The sequence below is a fragment of the Rissa tridactyla genome, chromosome 2 (assembly GCF_028500815.1).
Source record: "Rissa tridactyla isolate bRisTri1 chromosome 2, bRisTri1.patW.cur.20221130, whole genome shotgun sequence".
Classification (NCBI taxonomy): Eukaryota; Metazoa; Chordata; class Aves; order Charadriiformes; family Laridae; genus Rissa; species Rissa tridactyla.
Window position 1 is genome coordinate 80515692 of NC_071467.1, and position 15323 is coordinate 80531014.

General features: G+C 36.0%; 1 protein-coding gene across 1 annotated transcript in view; it reads right to left on the bottom strand.

The window, feature by feature from the left end:
* The window catches only part of DNAH5 (dynein axonemal heavy chain 5), a 130831-nt gene that overhangs the window by 63227 nt on the left and 52281 nt on the right, over nucleotides 1-15323 (bottom strand). Inside the window, exons 31-41 of the mRNA XM_054191319.1 lie at nucleotides 14674-14837; nucleotides 13835-13991; nucleotides 12674-12886; nucleotides 11657-11881; nucleotides 10207-10379; nucleotides 8988-9166; nucleotides 7193-7380; nucleotides 6438-6632; nucleotides 5627-5761; nucleotides 4707-4814; nucleotides 1453-1606 (exon numbers count right to left, since the gene is read on the bottom strand). Coding sequence (XP_054047294.1) covers nucleotides 1453-1606; nucleotides 4707-4814; nucleotides 5627-5761; nucleotides 6438-6632; nucleotides 7193-7380; nucleotides 8988-9166; nucleotides 10207-10379; nucleotides 11657-11881; nucleotides 12674-12886; nucleotides 13835-13991; nucleotides 14674-14837 — 1891 coding nt within the window. The remainder of the gene's footprint in view (nucleotides 1-1452; nucleotides 1607-4706; nucleotides 4815-5626; nucleotides 5762-6437; nucleotides 6633-7192; nucleotides 7381-8987; nucleotides 9167-10206; nucleotides 10380-11656; nucleotides 11882-12673; nucleotides 12887-13834; nucleotides 13992-14673; nucleotides 14838-15323) is intronic.

A 15323-nucleotide genomic window follows, 5' to 3' on the forward strand; every position in this document is an offset into this window, starting at 1 on the left:
TCATAGATTCATCAGGAACAGAAGAGGAGCAAGATTAAATTTATTAAAGGTTTAGTTTAATATTTTGAAGGCTTATCAAACAATAGAGCTTTAAAGGTTTTGGTCTGGATGCACTTTTTTAAAACCCAATGACTAAATACCAGGCAGATGCTCCACATGATTGATTGATTTTTGTTTTTCCCTGTTGTACACTTGCATACGTCTTGGAATAAGCAAAGTATATGATATTGGCATATCCCTGTGAAGTCTTAGGCAGCTAAATTCTATCTAGCCATATCATGATCTTATAACCTTTATATCTTCCACATTAACAACAGCTTAAAAACTCCTATGCTAGATGCCAGACATCTTTAGAAAAGCCAATATTAACACTTAATTAGGAGCCAGTAATAAGACGTTGAAAGAAGGCTAAAAAATCGCGTATCTTAAAATCTTAACTGTAATCACAGTTCACTAACATGTAAGATAGAAGCCTGGCAAATCATGTGGTTTTACATTTCATGAGTTTATGCCAGAAGATCAGCTTGAAAAAAGTATTGCACCGGCTTTATCTTGGTAGTAGTTCACATCTCAGTACCACAGAAATATAGGAAAATAGTATAATGCAACTATTTGTTCTTTCTGGGTTTTTTCCTAAATGGAACAGTCATTTAGGCTGCAATGTAGACCCTACAGTGTTTTTTGAGCACACAAATGTATTGCATGGATGAGAGACTGACTGAACCTTTTTTACAGAAACTTATCAATTTCTGAAAAATTGTATAAGCAGCCTACTGAAGCTTGTGAAATGGGGTAACATAAGCTTGCCTCAAAAGAGATGCTTCCCCCCAACCCCACCCCACCCCAGCTATAAGCTTTTACTTTAATAAGATCAAACAGAAGTTCTTCCACCAATACTTTTGTTTAGAAATACAGAGGACAAAAACACACTCCTCAAGCATCCAGCCAGGACACAAAATGAATACCCTTGAAGTCTTTGTCACCGCCTAAACCACAAACTATCTCCTAGCAGCAATAAATGACAGAAGTAGTTCTTTTATACTGCAGATAAAGACCCTGTCTTGTGAATTGTGTTCAAAAAGGACTAAACACTTATGATTAGGGGAAGGTTTCAGCATTACTTCAGCCAAACCTGGGAAATGCTTTAATCCTTTGTCTGAGCTGTCTACCCAGACAGTACTCCTCTTTCTCAATGTTTCTAGATTAAGAACTTCTAAGTACCATAATATGGAAAATAGGGTATGTATTATATTATGTGACTTTGAACGTCAGACATTTTTAAGCTTTTAAAAAGATACTACCTCAATAATTAGTATTACAACAAACAAACTGATTCTTCCAGTAATTTATTCTCACAGTGAAATAATTGAGGCTTCCTATGAAGAAACAATGTGGCTTAAAGTTTACAATATAACAGTTTAATAACAGTTAACAATGTAAATACTCACATACCTGTCATGGCTTTCATCAAAGTGTGGATGCAAACAGTTTTTCCTGCACCACTAGGTCCTAGTGTCATCAGTCCATGCCTTACTTTTTGGGTTTCAAAAAGTTGGATAACTTTCAGTTTCCAAGGAGGATGACAAACAAGTCCAGCTTCCTCCACCTATAAAACCAAATTAATACTATTTTAGTGCACAAGACATTTTGATGCTTTAAATAAAAAACAAAAGAAAAAAATAATCTATCTTCAGCAGAAGACTATACTCTTCATCAAGCTTTTACGTATATAAAAACTGTTTGGAAAAAGAATGGATATTTGGTATTTAAATATGTATTCAGAAAAATAAAAGAAGACAAACTTTTTTTTCAATAGTCAAAAGCTTTTTCGTAAGACATTTTGTTAAATATTGTTCAGTGTACAGACAGAACTTTGAGTAACTTCTTAATATCATCCTTCTAAGAGAAGACATGATGTTTTAGAATCAAATATCATATGATTGTTTACTACTTTTTACTAGTTCCAAGCTTAAAGAAGTCATCTCACTATAATGGTATTGCTGTTGCTTGTGAAAGCAACTCAAGATCGTGCTATAAGAGTGAAGCTCTCAAAATAACAACTATATTTTATTTCAAATATAATTTCTATTTTTAAAATCATGTTCCACAAAAAAATCTCAGAAAATATCACTAAAAAGAGGACTAACTTTTTACTGCTAAGACAAAGCTCAGCTTTTACAGTTATTGTCATGTAAACAGTCAGAACCATGGAACTGGCACTACCACTTGCTCTGTTACTCGCATATCAAAGCTCATGTCAGTTCAACTTATTTATCTTGCTCTGCAAGGAAGCCAAGAACAGAAGGCAGCATAAGATAAATTCATCAACAGCAACCACGAAGTATTTGCTGCCACCAACTCCTCATCACCATGAAGAACACCACTGCTGAAGCAATTGAGTTTGCAAAGCACAACAAAGACATCAGATGCATTATTTCATGGATACACGATAAAATTCTGTTATCATTTACATCTTAACAGCTGTCACAGTTGACGCCAAATGAGTCAAGCTGCCTTTCTTTCCAGTACAGAAAAAAAATATAGCCTTCTGACTTGTTTCCACCATTCACATATATTCAGTAATATATCCAGGACCTAATGATACACTGACAGAAAGTATCTGAACTTATTTCACATAAGACCACAAGATGGTCATGTTAGCTATTCCTTCACCCTAATCCAGTGCCATCAGTGGAGACTTGTCTTTTATTAACATTTTCTAACACTCAAGGATTCTGCAATAATCTTGTAGACTAGAGATTTCCCTTATCAAAAAAGAAGTTCACAAGCAGACTTGACGTGTTCTCAAAGGATCCTCTGTTGACAGTTGTACATATGTACTGGATCTGGTTGGGATGGAGCTAATTTTCTTCATAGTAGCCCATGTGGTGCTGTGTTTTAGATTTGTGATCAAAACAGCATTGATAACACACCAGTGTTTTGTCTATTGCTGAGCTGTGCTTGCACAGCATGAAGGCCTTCTCTGTTTCTCACACTGTCCCATCAGCGAGCGGGCTGGGGAATGGGCAAGAGGTTGGGAGCGAAGGCAGATGGGACAGCTGATCAAACAGATACTCCATACCATATAACGTCATGCTCAGCGATAAAACTGGGAGCCAGTTTCTCCTAAGTAGCCATTGCTCAGAGACTGGCTGGGCATCAGTCTGCTAGTGGCGAGTGATAGCTTTTGCATCACTTGTTTGATTTTTTTTTTTTCTTCATTTATTGAACTGCCTTGATCTAGAGCTTTTTTCCCTCTCTTTTCCCCTTCTGAATCTCTCCCCCAACTCAGTGGGGGAAAGTGAGTAAGTGACTGGGTGTTGGCATAGCTGCCAGCTGGGGTCAACCTGCCACAACATATAAACATAGAAAAACATTTTAATTCAAGTAATGACTATTTCTTCATTACAATATTTTCCCAACAACTCCTGCCTCCCTTCCCTAATAAAAATAGTTCTATTGAACTTGATTCTGTCCTAACCTAGCTGTTTTCATCGTACTGAGCCATTACAGCTCAAAACACAGCAAAGAGCTCCATTCGATAAAACTTTTATTCATTTCCAAGACAAACAAAACAGTCTACTATTTCTGGTTTCCATAGATTTTAAGTTGTAGCAATATGAGAAAAATATGCCAAAATAAGCTAACAAAATTTCCAAATGCAGTCATAGCACTAAAAAGGCACCATGAGATCCCTAGATCTGAACTTCTGATAAATTTTGTTTTACATAAGATAATCACGTTTACATAAGATAAGCCTAAAGCTCTTCAAGTTTCCAACTCTGCTTCAGTATGGGCTGACATTACACCCTACTTACAAGCAAGCGATAATGGTCTGCTGTTACAACAGCTGACTCTTTTTATGTCTGGCTTCACAGATCACCAACAGTAGAGCTACGAAGATCGTGTTATTAAAACCTCTTTTTAATTTATTAGGAAATGACAATTTAAAGCATGAGATTCAATTTATTTATAGTTTCTCCTAATAAAAGATTAATTTGTGAGTCCTATTCTAAAGCTAACTGTATAAACTACAGAAAGCAAAACAATTTTATAAACATGAACTGATGATTCAACTCTTCCTTGTTAAGGAAGCCAGAAGACCTCTTTACTCGTATCTAATCGTATTAAATGTAAGTAAATGAAAAGTCATATAATCAAATTCTTCAGAAATGCACTTCTGATGTTCTGTTTGTCATGTTGTGATTTTTTGAGGTGTTTTTTCTTTTTCTGTTTAACTCTTAGATAATTATCTGAGGAATTATTGAAAATCTGGAGGAAAGTTTAATAGAGGTGATAATTTAAGTGTACATACTTCATTAAGCTTCTATATCGCACTGATATTCTTAAGTTAGCCCAATTTAAATGTTCCAAAAGTTCCTAAAGATCCTGATTGTTAGACTTTATGCAAATATTAAATCCTGGGTCACATAAGGCAAGCGTATAAACATGCATTTTTCAACCTGGTCACCACAAATGACTCACAAGCAAAGCACAGGACACCACAATCACAATTCACTGACATCCTTAAGAATAAGGTTAATAATAATATGCCAAAGGTAAAGATTTATGGAAAAGTTTACTCTTCTTCTAAATAGTAAAATATATTATTACCAGATGGGTAGATTCAACACAAATAATTTTTTTAGATGTCACATCATGGTAGTTATGCCACAGCAGCACAGATCAAGAGAAATGTTACCTACCTGTCTGTCAATGGCGGCTTCCAGTTCAGGATAGCCTACTTTATCAAGCTTGATATCTGGAAACAGATCTTCAATTAGACTCAGGAACAAGGGTTCATCTTCATCAATCTAGTGAAAATCCAGGGGAAAAAACCCACGGATTAAAACCTATTTTATTTATTCTATCATCTTAAAAAACAAACCCTAACTCTTGTAAGAGCTAAAGCAATGTTTTAAAACATAAGGAACCATGCATGGTAACCCTCTATGTGCTAAACACTCTAGAAGGACACAGCAGAAGATGATGTGATGCCTCCAATAACCAAAGGCTATTGAAAATAAACCACTAACATACAGACTGAATTTACTGAAGTAGATTTTAGCAATAACACGCAAATAATAAATTATTTGTCTAAGCCGTAAAAAAACACAGTAAAGGAGATGAAGTATCACAGCAACACAAGAGGTTTGGTTGGCTATTTAAGACAGATGAGATGGTACTCATTACTACAAATAACAGATTTTTTCAAAACAGTGATTAAATACTTTAGGTCAAAGTTTCTAAAGAGGTTACTACATAGACTTTTATTTGGTCACTTATTTCTGTAGGTAGCAGGGGAAATACATAAAAAAAAAAAATCTGAACAATGCAAGGTGCAAGGTGGTGTAGTTTAACACAGGTAGGCAGCCAAGCACCACACAGCCCCTCACTCACTCCCTCCCTAGCCCCATACAAGGTACTACAAAGAAAATTAACACTATCCCAGCCAAAACTAATAGCAAAGACTCTCCAGAGAATGGAACATATCCAAGTTAGCTTCAGTGTAAAGGCCACATCCAATTTTCTAGTGATCACCTTAACAGATTCAAATCGTATTCCAAAAAAAATCACATAGCTCTAAAGTGCAGTTTAATTAATTTACCAGGCCCTCGGAACTTACCAGTTTAGACAGGTTCATGTCTCTCAGCACACGCATGACAATGGTAGATTCAGTATCTGTGGGATTTGCTCTTTTTGCTGCTCCTAATGTACGTAGCACTGACAATATATTCCGCAAGCCAAAATCATAATGCACCTAGAAGATATGTAAAGTTTGGGAAAATTTTCCTCAAGTCAACAGGGATGAAACAATTCCTATTTATCATTTAAGATATGGATATGTATGAGAAGTGGTATATGTGGCACAAATGTCTCCTAACATCCAACAACTAGTCTTTGGCTGCATGAGTATGGGTGACTTCATCCACCACCTCTGCTATCATCTACTGAACTGTAAGGTGTGACAGAAAAAAGAAACGTAATCATAAGTCTTTGAACCAAGATCAGGTTCCTAAGGAGTATTAATAAGCAAGCTAGCAGTATTATTTTGAATTCTCTGTGGACCTTGGAAACTGATTTTATCTGAGAAATGTCTAAACAAGAACAGGCAGCACAAACCAAACGCCTCTCAATCCACTCTATATCACCAATTAATATATAAGCCCTTTATTTGCCTTAATCATCACCATTCATTAAAGCTAAATCTTAGTAATAAGCAATGTTCTGAATGAAAGTCCCATTCTTGTACAGATAACCCGTAGCAGGAGTTAACCCTCCAGGACTGATGAGGGTTGCACTACTAAACTGTAAATGTCATTTAGCTTACTTAGTTAACACGAACTTTTCCGTTTTCTGCACATGGACACTAATAATTTATAATATGATATGTAGTTTTTCTCTAAGATAATTATTCCTTATATGAAAATAATCACCTGCTTTGACAGTTGTTCTTCACACAGCTTGTACAGTGTAAAGAATTTCCTTGCCAATACAACATTAGCAATGAAACCACAACTAGCCAATTTGACACGAATTATGATTTGTCTGTCAGGAACCATCATAGCCACCGAACGGAAGTTAATCTTCAAGTTTTCAGGAAGTTCTTGCCTTCCAGCATATCCTGGATTCTGAAAAGAAAAACAGGTTTTGAAGTTGACTGCAGCTTGCATAAACAGAAGAATCAGCAAAGGAACATGTAATCTGGTTAGAAAAAATAGCTTTTTGGCTTTAAATCACATGTAAAAATGAATTGCTATGCAGATTTACCACCACATCTCTACAGCATTTTAGTCTCTCTTACATCCATGAGGTATAAAAAACGTTCCACCTAAACACTTCAAATCTGTATTTCTCTTATAGGTCCTGTTTTCATTGGCTATTTCTACCTATATCTCTATGGCCATTTTTCTGTACTTTGAGAACCAAAATGTAGCATGCAGAAGTAATGTGACAGTGAGATAACAATCTGCATTTACAATCCTGGCTGCATTTCTTAATTGTATGTGCTTGATGTCATTGAAAAAAGACCCTGTAAACTCTCTGTATAGTAACGCTCAACGTTCTCAAACTATCAGTAAGTTCTAAGAGCTGAGTGACATAAGAGTTAGCAAGTATATTTAACATATCAAGTTAGAAGTGATTATTGTACAATCACCACTGGCATATTAGAAACCTATTGAATACCTACCATAGTAAGAAAGATGCCAAATTCTGGGTTCATTTCCACATTATCTCCATCAGTAAAAATAAAACTTTTTTTACGTTCCTTCTTACATGTCAACACAATTGCAATTTGCTGTGCAGCTACTGATAGTACTGGCAAATCAATACGATTGAATTCATCAAAGCAACCCCAGGAGCCAGACTGAGCAAGACCTTCAAAGACAAAAGCAACTCAGCATCTGACCATTATGTTGTTAACCCTTTTTTGATGCAATTCGTAAGTCAAAAATCAAGTTAATCTACCTCAGGAAAAAAAATATATTGTGGAAGGTTGGGAAAGGGACAAGGAGAAGAATTTAGTTCTTTTTCAAGCAAGAATATACAAAGTTCCAAAAGTCATCAAGCTTGTCTAGGATACTACATCCTTCAATTTCTGCTCCTCTCAGTATCTTGAATGTTGTCCTGTTCCTCCCTTCCCACCCAAGAAAAAAAAAAAATCCCTGCAATAAGTCTATGAAAATATGATTGCTTGTCAATAGCTTATTGCACAGATTAAAATTAACAATAAAAATGCTTTCACTAAGAGAAAAGTTAGGAGTCTGTGCCAGAACTGCATTCTTCCTCAGACATTTTTGGGAAAACAAAAGAAAACAAAACATCGTCAACAATCATTTGCAACAACACAATATTTAAGGATCTCCATTTGATCTCTAATTTGACATCTCTCATGACTGATGGGAATCAATTCCAGGTGCCTAAAAATAAAAAACATTTATCTGCATCTAATTTCAGTGAGCTGTACCAATTGTTTTTAACCTATATAGAGGTATTCATGCACTTCCTTCAACTGATAAGAACTTTGATATTTGAAGGAGAGAAAATTTTGAAATGAGAATCCAGCACATTCCACCAGTTCAGCAATAAATTTCACAGCTGCTTCTTTTTGTACTGCCAGTCCTCCTTGATTATTCCAAGTGTCTTTACGTATCTCTTCATATACTGTCTCACGTTTTCAGACATTTCTATTTCTTGGACACAGTGTTGCAAATGTATTTTATATTCATAATAAGATATTAATTACTTGCATTTATTAAAATGCTGAAAACCACATGCTGATTATGTGTTGACTATGTTTTATAAAGATGTTCTCTTAGCATTTGTAACTTTCACATAGTCCACAGAATCATATAATCACAGAATATCCTGAGTTGTAAAGGACTCATGAGGATCAAGTCCAGCTCCTGACTCCACATGGGGCTACCTAAAAGTTAAACCACGTATTTAAGAGTGTTGCCCAAACATTACTTGAACGCCGACAGGCTTGGGGCCTTGACTACTTCCTTGGGGAGCTTGTTCCAGTTCCTTGACCATCCTCTTGGCAAAAAATATTCTCCTAATATCCAATCTGAACTTCACCTGACACAGCTTTAAGCCATTCTCTCATGTCCTATCACCAGACACCAGAGAGAAGAGATCAGCACCTCCCTCTCCGTTCCCCACCATGAGGAAGTTGTAGACAGCAATAAGGGCACACTTCAAGTCTCCTTTTCTCCAAGCTGAACAAACAAACCCAGTATACTCACCTGTTCCTCATAAATCATGCCCTTTAGTTCTTGCACCACCTTTGTTGCTCTCCTTTGGACACGTTCCGATATTTTTATACACTACTTACATTATTGACCCAAAAAATTGCACACAATACTCGAGGTGGGGCCACTCCAATGCTCAGTATAGTGGGACAATCACTTCTTTTCACCAGTTAGTTATACTGCGCCTAATGCACCCCAGGATACAGTTGACCCTTTTGGCCAACATCTTACCTTTGAATATCCTCCCGAGTCCTCGGAAATCCATCTGGTCTGAACAGTTGAAGACCACTACGTATTTTCCAAGGCACCGTCCCATGTCTTTGATGGTTTCAGTTTTTCCAGTTCCTGCAGGTCCCACAGGTGCTCCACCCATGTTCATGCCTAAAGCTTGAGCCAAAGTGATGTAACATCTAAAAGGCAATACGCTATCATCACTTAATGGGCTGCAATACGGTTTTCTGTGCAGTGACAGAGGAACTTACTCAAATATGTTACATGAGGAAGGTCTGATTTAAGGAGACAGGTAAACTGCAGAAATGACATGCCTCTAATTACAATTCAAAGCAGTAAGAAGGAAAACCCTTCACTCAGCCTCTGATGCCGGTAACATTAAGGTTCATCTCCTCATACAGAAAGTGGAAGAACAGATAATCCTCAATAATCAACAACCTGAAAGATCACAAGAAAGGAGGAAAGCACATACAGAGATGCTGCCTAATCTAGTTTGGTTAGCTTAGTTCCTGAATTACCTTAACTGAAGAAGATCTGAACTACATTATACTGTGGAGTACAATAATTAAAGACAGCTAACCTTTCCTTTTTCATCCACCTTTAAAATTTGATCATACAGTGCATCCCATTTTCAAAAATGTAACTTCTATGTGTAATGCAGTCAAACACCAAGCTAACAATTATAGCTCAAGGGAAGCCCTAAAATTTGCTAGAAAAAAAAATTGCTACAAAGAAAACCCACAAACTCAAAAAAAGCCAAAAAAAAACCCCAAACCAGAGCCACACCCAATGCCATTATTTTGCCAATCATAGCTTATAAATCATTCTTTGTGTTATTCTAGTTAGGTAGGTAGCCTTCTCTGTTAACAGCATTGCTTGCCCATAAACACTTATTTTTGTCCCGTATCTCTCTCTGCATATTATATCTGTTGGATGTACCTGGTCCTCAAGTATACTAGCCTCACATACATGAGAATCAAAATCCTATACATCATATATGTGGGGATCTGCCAAGCATGTGGCAGAAATTAAGCTGAAAGTTATTCATATTGTAAGGTACAGTAACAGAAATATTAATGTATTCCATGTAACATGATAAGACTGTGAAGGATAAGCTCTGCAGAAATCTATTTTGCATCCAGTAGGAATGAATAAATTGCTCTTCTAAAAGCCTAGGTTTGGCATCAAAGAATAAAGGAATTAAATCAGTCTTTTTTACCTGTCTGTAAGAGGCGTTATGACAAGCCTGTCGGTACAGCCCAAGAATTCATTCTGGTATGTGAAACCCACATCAGTGATCTTAATCATCATTTTATCAGAGTCTTCATTAAAATAAAATCTACACTGTTTCAGCCACTCAAAATCTGTAGGGCTCTTGATATGCATGCAACACTAAGAAAAAAGGAGGGGAAAGGCTGTGGTATTCATGGTTAACATTTCTTTTTGGCATTTATATTATCTCAGCTAAGTAGTACTGCAAAGACAGCACTGCAATCACAACGAAAGGCATAAAGAACAGCTAGTAACACAAGAATACTGGAGACCCTACCTTGATTTTTACCACAAAAATTGCTAATGTGTTATTGCTGTCCCTGAAACCCATACTAAGGCAAAGGAACTTCAGGTTTTAGAAGAGCGTGTCAAAATTCTAAATACAAATCAACAGTCCATAAGCCTCAAAGAAGTCATTAAGTTCAGTTAACATTAAAACTGCCATTTCTTTTACTCATGTCTACCATTTATTTTTACATATGAGTAGGAAGCACATAATTCTTTTTTAAAAAGTCAGGAGAATTGTATGAAGCCACATGCAAATTGGAAAAAAGGTAATTCAAGACAGCGTCATGGAGCAAGACAGCTAGGAGTAATTCAAATTTGACCAACTGAATATTAAAACAGGATTTAAAAAGATGCCCTGCAGGTTGTATCTAAAAACTATACTTTACATCAGATAATTATAATCAGAAACAACTGGTCCTACAATGAAAAGATAGGCGTCTGCCTATCAGCAATGGGTTAAAACTCAGTAATTCTTTTCTCAGACAGCTTAATTTCAGAGGCAAATCCAGAGTTTTCTACAGATAAAAGGGTATGCTAGGTTTTAAGTTTGAAAGTTTAAGCAGTAAATGCTTTCATTTTCCTAATTTTAGTATTCTGTGTCAGCATAAGAAGGTGTGAAGTGAATAAATAAATCCCTAAGTAATAATTAGGTATGCTATTGAAACTAGGACAGAAGGGATAGCAGCTTCAACCAACTTTTTCCTATACTATAACTGTATACTCTTTCTATTTACTCCTTGAGAATCACAATGTAGTCCAGAGAAAGGACAATTACTTGCACCACAACGTATGAGGAAAAAGAAGTCCCTAACTGATCATGTAACAGAGGCATCTAACTTAAGTGGGCCAAGACAAAGAATTATAAAATTCTGCTATCGTTTGTATGGGAAAAAAACCACTGAATTACTTAAAGTGAAACTAAAACATGGATTGAAGGAACATCAGCATTTTTATAATACTCCATGTCACATAATCATTACAGTCCTGAAATCAAATGTTTAGCTTAAGAGGCAGGAGTTCATACGTATAGTAATATTTACTTCTTGTCCTTTCACATTGTTTTACATGGAAACCAACTCATAACTCATTGTAAAATTTTCAATACTTACCAGACCATCAAAAATGTCCCTCTGATGCACATGAATAGTGATTAATGTCTCATATTTAACTCGCTCGACTGGGCTAAGGTCTTTTGTTGTCATACCTATCAGCATGTTTAGAAGATCCAAGAAAAACTGGTTCGTCTTTCGCATAATTTTTTTATCATACCTGGCATTAGCCAAAGCTTCCTCTGAGTCTCTTGTCCAAATCATTTGGACTCCCAACAACCCAACCTTAGGAAACATAAAAGTATATGCTTCATAATTTTTTCTCTTTCACTTAAAACACACATTCACAGACACAGATAAACTAAAGAAATCGTTCTGCTACTATTTACATAAAATTATTTTTTCATGCATCCATATAGAGGTCATTCAACCCACGCATTTGTTTTATGTCACAACTCCATTCAGAAACACATAGTTAAATCCATACTACAGTCTTGTAGAGACTGCCTACAGTGCACTGCTGATACAAGTGTTCGATATAATTTACAGTATATATATAAATACTATATATAATTAATATACCTTATATATTTAATAACTATTCAGTGAATAATTAATGGTTTCATTTAAAATCTTTTTTCAATAATTCGCAAACTCTTTGTTCCCTCTCCACTTTCCTGATCACAAGTGAAGAAGCTTCTACTAAAAAAATAATTTTCCCTCAGCTCCAAACCTTTAGCAATGTACAATGTTTTCCTGAATATATGAACAATATAATATTTTACTACTTTTTCTTCAATAGCTAAGTATTAAGCTTGTAAAGAAATAGTGTTAATTCCATTGCATTAATTTATTGCATTCCACATCATTTTTAAAAGGAGCTTCAGGGTAAGTTTTCTTCTTTTGGTTTCATATACGTAAAGTGTAACTTAAAAGACTGAGTTGATTAAGATAAATTTAAACGTCAGTTTTGCATTTATAACACTGGCTGCAATTTTGACTACAAAGACAAAGAAAAAACCACCAATGTGCTGCATATCTGTGAACAATTCTTCATTGATTTAACAATGATATTACCTGGGCTGGGTAAGTAGAAAGAAATTCAGCCAGCTGGAAACCAGTTTCCTGGATGTGTGCAGCTGCCTGGCGAATAACATGATGCAGTGACAGCTGGGATTCCTTCAACAGAGAATTGAGCCAAACTTCCACATTACCTTCAGCCATTACAGGTCTAGTCAGCTCTACAGTCTCACCTTCTCGTGAACTAATCGACAATATACGATCATACATCTAATAAAAGTCAAGCAAAAACATTTTGTGATTTATAGATTTATTGTTATCTCTAACATACCTGTCTGATTTTCCTGCCATCAATCCAGTAAACTTATTTAGGTTGCTAATAAATTATACCAATCTGTTAAGCGAAATGTAAAAACAATTAAATCATCACTGTTGGTGTGCAGAAAGGCTTTGAACAAAAGGCTGTCATCTGAACAAGGAGACAAACCCCAATTCACCAACAATTCCTGAATTTCACTTAAGTTTCAACGACAGCATCCACTTTCCAGTCACAATAAAGGAAACCTTCCCCCATTACTGGTGGGTTAATATCCTAACAACATTTACAATCAAAAATAACAGAAACACAGAAGTTGAGGAACACGATCAATCAAAGTAATTTCAAATGCATGGGGAGGTAGTGAATTTCTAAGAAAATATATACATACGCAGGAAAAAAAAAAATTTTGTTGCTATCTGTTCTTGTAATGTGTATAAGAAAATTGTTCTTCAAACACTGAGAAGGGATATTAAGGGATAACTCAGAAACAAGATGGGAGACTAGATACACTTTTTCTTTCAATCAAACAATGAATGAAAAAGTACAAATACAGGCAATCTAAAAATACAAATAGGCTCCTAAAGAATCAGAAGCTTATCTGAGGATGCTAACCTATATTAAACCATGGAAGACAGTTCAGTACCTGGCTGTTTTTTTCTGAAACCTAAGCACTGGTGTAAATTTTTGTTTGTTTTGCTATTCTATGTAGAGTTTTCCTATTAAGTAAATGAGGATATGAAACTAAATCTTAAACAAAGAAAGCCTACACAGCATCAAATAATTGATGAGCTTTCTAAAACAGACGAATGCCCTATGCACCCAGACAGCTTTCTTATTTAACGCGTATCACACATTGTTAATTTGAAAGAATATAACGTTGAGGTGTGGGCAGTACATACCCTTTCATGGAACCTGACAGTTTTAATGTTGTCAAAGACATTCAGCAGATGTGCCTGTATATTGTGAGAGTCTGATGCCTGGCCAAGAATTTCCAGGAGAGCGGGATCTGACACAAAGAAGAATCGTGGAAATAGGAGGCGCTTTTTCTCCAGGTACCTGCATTTTAAAAAAAATTGGCCAGGGGGACGGGGGGGGGCGTGGAGGGGGAGTGGGGAAGATGGTAAATGAATTAGGTTAATTTATACATCCTTTCCTCTTTAAAGTTGGCATTTCTTACAATGCATCATTGCAATTTTTATCAGTGGCAATGACAACTCTTATCCATCATACCTTCATGTTAGGCACCTGCTTTAAGACTACTCTTTTAGCATCAGAAGTAATTTCATTGAAAGGGTTTATTATTTGCTATAACATAAGCACCGGTAAAAAGAAAAGAAACTAAACCAAAATAAACTATTTTTTACATTAAGTGTGTTGCTTGCTATTTAAGTGTCTCAAGCTGAATTTCTCCCAGATGTGTGAATGGTCCGAACAGGACATACAAACCAAGACTGCCTTCTGGATTGAAACTAGGCTGAAATAAGCTTTGGTTTCAACAGAGATAGACAGTGATTGACAGCTTAGTCACAAACCAAATACTTACCAGTGAGCTGCCAGCAATTTCTTTGGAGGTGATGTATCATCCTGCTAACTTGTTTGCTCAGTTCAACTGAATTCATAGTAGAATAAGAATATGATCTTTGCAACATCCGTGGGACAGTACTCAAGCAATTGCTCTTTCCCCAGTTACACAATTCACAATCATCTGCCCAAGACTGTGGTCTTGTAGTAATCTTACCCTGTGAGTGATTTCTGACAGATTTCAAGCTGTTCTAGTAAGTGTGGCAGTAGCTGGCCCATGATTTCATCTCCGATGCAGCACTGAACAACATTAGGTGTTTCATGAGCTCGGGTCATGATCCTCACCCAGGATTTATCAATGTTAGAGAAACGCTTTGCTTCCTGTTGAAAGATGATAATGAATGTGGAAGGGAAAAGGGGAAGGAAGAGAGCAGAGAGAAAAGGCATTTGTTTGCAGAATTGTCACCCAGTAATCTCCCCAGTAATCTTCTCACTAGTATTCCCATGTCCAACTTGTAAAGATTTTTCAGCTTAGAAACACCCAAATCTTTCTGCTTACACGATACAGCTTATTTTATACTTGACTGTCAAGCCTGCTATCTACTTTCTCTTTCAATCATTCTTAGAGAAAAAGACAGAAAACTCATTATGTTTGAATTGCATGCTTCAACTGTGAAGATTTTTTTCTAAAAACTGAACTTAACTTCAGTTAAAGTGATGTAAAGAAAGCTATGTAGGAAAGTTTAAGATAAAGATTCCTAACAAAATCGTAGGTACTACTAGACTAGTGGTACGTACTACTAAGCTAGCCTAACTAGGCTAGGCTACTACTAGGCACAATACTTAAAAACGTATTGGTTAACAATT